At 38.7% G+C, this 6,843-nt stretch overlaps 1 protein-coding gene across 7 annotated transcripts in view; it reads left to right on the forward strand.

Moving 5' to 3' along the window:
• Positions 1–3,823, forward strand: part of LOC107268424 (m7GpppN-mRNA hydrolase) — a 36,591-nt gene extending 32,768 nt beyond the window's left edge. Inside the window, exons 3-6 of one of the 7 annotated variants that reach the window (XM_015741181.2) lie at positions 2,830–2,974; positions 3,099–3,228; positions 3,307–3,381; positions 3,467–3,823. In XM_015741181.2, the coding sequence (XP_015596667.1) occupies positions 2,830–2,974; positions 3,099–3,228; positions 3,307–3,381; positions 3,467–3,735 (619 nt within the window). In that variant the 3' untranslated portion in view covers positions 3,736–3,823. Of the gene's footprint in view, positions 1–2,829; positions 2,975–3,075; positions 3,382–3,466 lie in introns of all 7 variants that reach the window. The other 6 variants (XM_015741182.2, XM_025085722.1, XM_015741184.2 and 3 more) reach the window with 6 other exon arrangements.
• The last annotated feature ends 3,020 nt before the right edge of the window (positions 3,824–6,843 follow it).

Genomic DNA, 6,843 nt, shown 5'->3' on the forward strand with positions numbered 1-6,843 from the left:
TTGTTGTGCCGTAACGTCTCGGTGACGAAGGAGTTCGTTCGAGAGGTTAGGGCTAAGGTAATTTTTGGGATCGTTGCCGGTTAAGGAGTTGGAACTCGCGTGAATACAACAAAACAGAGAAGGTTTATTGAAACAATCAAGTGTTGTACAGTTGGTCGACGTACGTCGACTTCGAAAATATAGGCACCGTTCGGTCCTCCTATTTTCTGTACCGAGTCTACTCCACGAGACCACCTTATCCGTTCGGATTTTAATTGTAGACTGTAGATTTTCGGATGTGCAGCTATAAGCTGGACTTCCGAAAAGTGATTATTGTGCGATTTTTAGATTTCCACATATTAGTTGCCAGGCCGCCTTTAGTACTGACTTAGCGCATTGCTACACGCGTGAACTACTTGGCCTGGCGTTTGTCAATGGGGTCAGGAGACTCCCAGCACAACACAGCGAAAATAACCCTGCAAGTCATCGCTAACTTGGGCTGGGAAATTCTCCCTCACGCGGCATATTCTCTAGACCTCGCCCCTTCTAACTACCACCTTTTCCTGTCCCTTCAACATCACTTGGTTAACACACACCACAGAGCACCTGAAGAAGTTCATCAAAGCCCCGACGATTTCATCGACTCAGAACAACCATCTTTTTTCCGAAGTGGAATTCGTTAATTGCCTATCAGATGGCAGAAATGTGTAAAGAGTGAGGGGGATTATTTTCAACATTAGCTACTTATTCGTTCTTTTGCAAATTAACATTAAAATATGCAAAAAAGGTCGAGAACTTAGTTGTATGCCTAATAAATTTAATCGATATTATTCTATGGTTATTAGTTTATTCGTGAAGAACTAGTTATCCTGGACGCTAAATGATGGACGGAAAATGATGACAGCTAGCATTTTAACAAAACTTTTAACACACACACAAACACTCCTATACAGGCGCACTGTCACGTGATTTTTAGATTCACGGTCACAAGGGGACTCCAGCTACCGATTCAGACAATATTCTCGCTTTCTGGTTCCCTTCGACTCGCCATCCTGCTCAGAAGCTACGCTCTTGGGTTTACTCGTACGGTTACGCCAATGCTCTCGGAAAGGTTTGTTATTATTTAATTGAGGTCAAGGTGCTCGCATTTGCCATAGAAAGATAGTCTCGACGTATCGAGTCGCTCAGCAGAAGACAGTACCCGACGGGTACCGACCGACCGTGTCAAAGTGCTGTGGAGCGGGTAGAGGTATAGTTTTTTACGGTTAAACGCAACCGAGGAACCCTCTGATCCGAGTTAAGGTTGCCCACTTGTCGCCCAATTCCCTGGGGAAGCGGTCGTCTAGGATTTTCAGTTTTTACGTACCGATTCTTTAAGAAATGCCCTCAAATTGATTTAAAGGGATGACTCGAGGGAAAGAATAAGATTTGAGGAGTTTTATTGAAAAAGGCGATAGGCGCTCGAAATTCGGTAAAAGTGTTGTCAAAATTGTTGGAAAATACAAAGTACGAAATGTGGTAAACAAAAAATACGGCTCGTCCAGACGCATCTTTTATGTTCGAACCATTTTTTCGTACAAAAATTGGTTTTCAAGATAAAAAATAAAAACTCACTTTTTTCACCTGAAAAAACGCGTTAAATTCAATGTTTTTTGAAACCAAAACTTCGTTTTCTCGGCAAATACTAGACCGTATCGTCTTAAATTTAAACTGTAGGTCCATGACTCTTTGGCGAAGCCTTTGATGTAGATCACAATGTCGCAGCGCCATATTGTTGATAAATATTTTAATACAAAGGAGGGATTTCGATTTTTCTCCGACTCGATGTTCTTTTTTTCCGGCACTATTTACTTGAGGTTTACTCCGACCCTTTCTATCTCATCTTAGCAGCCTGAGCGACCGTCCATTTTCGTAACCGTTCGCACCCGTTCGTGTATCTAATTACGTTTGTTGATTTTACGTGACCCCAAAGATAAGCACCGACGGTTGTGTTTCTCGATTGCGTCCTCACACTTCGACAGTATGCTATCGTCTTTTCTTATCGGTTCCTTCAGAGCTCTCGTTTTAGCGGAGTTGAGACTATTTCATCTCAACACCCAGTTCATATCCGCTAGTCAGTTTCCGGTGAAAAAAGAACTGACTGGCGCCCGCCTGGCATGCGGATACATGGACGAAGGATGGACGGCCGAAGGTGATGTAGATTAGATCTCAGCTCTTCGTTATTGGTTTCTAGTTAGGAAACTACGTTGCAGCACATACATCCTTCATTCGTTACTTCCTCTCTAAATTATGAGTAGAATAAATGTATTATTTAAATTCGAAAAGATAATGAATCGAAAGTCATTCGTCATTGGAACTTGAAATCAATGAGGACTGGGAAAAACAGCATTATTTGGAGTTGCAAAGATAAAGGATGAAAAACCACCAGTTGACCTTAAAATCAATGAACAGTGAGAAAAAATCATTCTTTAATTATTACTTGAATTCGAAATAAATGTTGAATGGAAAAAAGGCAATATTTAAAGTCGAGAAGATAATAAATGGAAAACCACTCAATATTTAAACTTATTATTTAAATGGAGAATTTAAACCCTAATCATACAATTTTGTGATCGCCTAAATTCTTAAAGTCGCCAGTTTCTTTACCTATATCCCATTTCGTACACTCATAAGGAGCGTATGAAATAGTATTATCCAACTGGTTACAATATTTTCATTTATCGAATAAGTAGCCTATTTATCGTAGCCTTTGCAGGAAATACAAAAATGTTAGTACATATTTCCAACAAAATTGTTATTTTCAATGATATACTACGCTAATTATATATATATTATTCCAATACATTATAGAAGAATGAAGCGTTGGGTCCAAGAAAGACAAAATCGGGAACGAAATATAGGGACAAACAAGAGACACCGACATAAGTCTTTGGGTGATATGGAATCCATAAGTAAGAATAAAAAGCAGCAACAGTTAATTTCTCAATCAGTGCAGGTACAGTAATATTATTCATGGGAGCATAATTATATGTATGTAACATATAACAAATTTAACAGTTACTTATTTACCATACATACGTTTGTTTGCATATTAAGATTTCAGTATCTTCGAATTTTAGAATGTTATTTCAGATATTAAAAATTCTCGACCATCAACTATTTCACCAATGTATAATCGCAAAACTACACAGGATGAGAGGAATACTCCATCCAAAAACGCATTCAAGCGCAACCTTTTTGGAGAATCAGGTGACGATCAATCACCCGTAATTCTTGCTAAACAATTAATCAGTAGTCCTCAGAGTGAACACCGTCCCTTCCCGTTAGATCCTGCTATTCATGCTGTTAAATGTAATGAATTTTACCACACCAATTTCAATCCACAACTACCCGAGCGAAATAGTAAGTTACTATTTTTCTATTTTAATTAGCATTGTAATCAAATTTATACTATTTTAATTGTTAATAATTTCATTCTCTAATTAAGTTAAATTTTGTATAGGCCATGCTATTATTTCTCAAGAATTTCATAACAAGCAAATACCAGAAGGAAACATTAAGTCATTGTTATTTGGCAATCCAGCTCAGAATTTGCCATCAGTGATTACACCACCTTCGATTACTATGGAGTATGTGTCTTCGCCATTTAATAGTAGAGAGCAAACCCTTATTCAAACACAATTTTTTGAATTATCTGAAGTTTGGACACATTTTAAATTTGACAAAAATGCGATATTAAATTGTCTTTCACCCTAAAAGAATGTCAATATAATACATACAAAACGTCGATCAACTGTATATTTTTTCTTGTTTAGTTTCAATAAATTTTCACTTTTTTATTATATTTAGGCAAGTTCTAACTCCTTAACCGGCAGCGATCCCAAAAATCTCTTTGACTTAACATCTCGACCCGACCTTCCTTCGTCGCCAAGACGTTCAGACACAACATAATCATTTAGTGCCTGAGTTGTTTCTAGTTATGTCGCAACAAATTTATTGTGGTATACTAACATTGTAATGATCATTTTATATTTCGGGCTGAACATAATTCGTAAGTGATAGCGATAGATATATATGCAAGGTAACTGTCACCGCTGAATTAGTGCCCTGTCCTGTACAGTAAACGGCAAATATTGGCCCCTTTTTCCAATTTTCGCTTGTCCCATATGTATCAGATGGACAGAAGCACAACATATAGGCTGCCATAGGGAAAATGTATAGAAAAAAGTAATTTATAGACGATGTTAAGCTATACTATACATATATTATATCAAGTTTTGTATTTTTTTTTTATAGTTCGTAAGGCAAAAAGGCCATATTATGTATAATCCATGTTATATACAGGGTGAGGCACATGAAGTGTTACAGAGCAATAGCACTCAAACTATTGATCATATCCAAAAATGTTTCACACAAAAGTTTCAGTGTTCGAGAAGGCTGTCATACTGGACCACCCTATTTTTTTATCGGTGGAGGCGCTGAAGCTACGTCAAGGTCAACTCCACTTTCTTAAATGGAACCATGTATTTTTTTCCGATGACATTATTACCGATTTTAAGACGAATTCAGCGGCCTACAACACAAGGTGATTCTAGTCACGCAAAGTATGAAAATAGTCGAAAAATCGAAACATCGGAATAATCAATTTCAAAGGATCCACTAATCTTGCTTTGGGTCTACCTACAGAGGATGCTCGAAGTGATGACCCTTGACTTCTAAGCACTTGCTAATTCGGTGATGAAAAGACCGTCTAACTTCAGCCAACATTTGTGGTGTAATTTCGATACATGCTCGGCGTATTCTTTCTTTCATGTCGTCAGGCGTGTTAGGTACTACCGCCATTACGCGTTCTTTGACAAAACCCCATAAAAAGTAATCTGTTGATGTTAGATCTGGTGAACGAGGTGGCCAAGCTACAGGGCCGCCGTCCTATCCACTTTTCGCCAAAAACCTCATTCGTCACTTGTCTTGAACACAGAGCATAATGGGGTGGTGCACCGCCGTGTTGCATCCACATGTTCATGCGAACATGCAAGGGCACGTCTTCCAGTATTTGAGGCAGTACGTTTTGCAGAAATTTTGCGTAAACTTGCCCAGTCAAGCAACCTTCAAAAAAATATGGACCAATGACGTGATCGGCCGACAATGCCGCACCAACAATTAACGGACCACGGATGTTAAAATGGTACAGTTCTCATCCATCGAGGATTTTCAATTGCCCAATAATGCATGTTATGCCTATTCACATTTCCCGTATTTATGAAGTTAGATTCATCAGAAAAAAAGCACATGACTCAAAAATGAGACATCTGTGCGCATTTTTCTACGAATCCAATTACAGAAATTGACGCGATTTAGGAAATCATTGCCGTACAAATCCCGATGTAATGACATACGATACGGATGGAACTTGTGTTGATGTAAGATTCTTAATACAGATCGCTGACTAATTCCACTCTCTCCTTCCATTTGCCTGCTGCTCGCATGTGGATTTAGTGCAGCAAAAGCTAAGATAGCAGCCGCATTATTTTCATTAACAATCGGTCGACATTTGACTCGTGTTTGTTTCACTGTACTGAAGCGACAGAAACGGTCAGCTAATCGCTTAAAAGCCATGTACGATTTTTGTTGCCTATCCGGAAAACGAGCCGCATGCCAATCTTGGGCGTTCCTGTAATGTTTACGGCATTCCCCCAGCACCATCAACATATCAAAAGATTCTTGAAAATAGTCCATTTTCGCGATCCGATGTACTCACATTAGGAAGGTAATGCGTGACTAACTGATATGTCATCAGAAAATGCGTACTTGCTGCTGATAAGAAACATTGGTATCGTAAGAAATGAAAACAGCGATCAAACAAGTGTTTACAAGTCGAGGATCATCACTTCGAGCATCTTCTGTAGGTAGACCCAAACCAAGATTAGTGGATCCTTTGAAAGTGATTATTCGGATATGTTTTGATTTTATGACTATTTTTATACTTTGCGTGACTAGAATGACCTTGTGTTGTAGGTTGCTGAATTCGTCTTAAGGTAGTTTTATCGCTTTTCACTCTTCTTAGAAATCTTCTAAAATTTTAATATTTTGTAGACACAATTATTATGAAACGATTTCCAAATTGTAAAGTCGACTCACCATTTAGTTTATTAGATAATTGCCTTTAAAAATAGCACTTTTTATACACACTTCGTATCAAGAGACTCGGTCGAGTCTCGCGCAAAGTACAGGCAACTGGCTGTACAGGGCACAGATCGCAGAGACTCTTTACTTGAGTCAACTCTTATACCTGTGTTTGGAACGAAATATCTTATTAACCACTTTACATGAGAAAAAGTTATTGATACATTCACTATAGGAATTGAGGAATTCTGAATTAATTGCCATCACGTTCAATACGATTTGTGTACGAGATCAGGGCGTATTGCGACGGCGAGCGAGATGATTTTATTTCAGTTCCGTCGTCGTCGTCGTCGTCGTCTTCGCACGTCCATCGCATTTTTTACACAACAGATGGCGCTGACTGCTTTACCTTCTTTACCTATTTGTACTCTGGATGGTGTTGGTAATTTACGAATACACAACACAATCAAATCCACTTTATACGTGAAGCTACCGTCCATACCGAATTTCCAGTTAGTATAAGGGTGCTTTCACAACAGTATAGAATTATTAAGTTTTTAATAGCATTCATGTGGAGCACGCGTATATGGGTGTATGTATATGTGTGCTTCAGCATAGTTCCTCGTATTTTAGGTGACAGTTTGTCCAGGTGTTCCGCTCAGTAGTTTTCTGTGTCTAGGTGTTGGATGTGGAAGTCCAGGGTGTCCAGGTATTTCGCTTCGTAATTTTCTGCATCTAGGT

Source organism: Cephus cinctus, unplaced genomic scaffold, assembly GCF_000341935.2.
Source record: "Cephus cinctus unplaced genomic scaffold, Ccin1 Ccin1_scaffold0559, whole genome shotgun sequence".
Classification (NCBI taxonomy): domain Eukaryota; kingdom Metazoa; phylum Arthropoda; class Insecta; order Hymenoptera; family Cephidae; genus Cephus; species Cephus cinctus.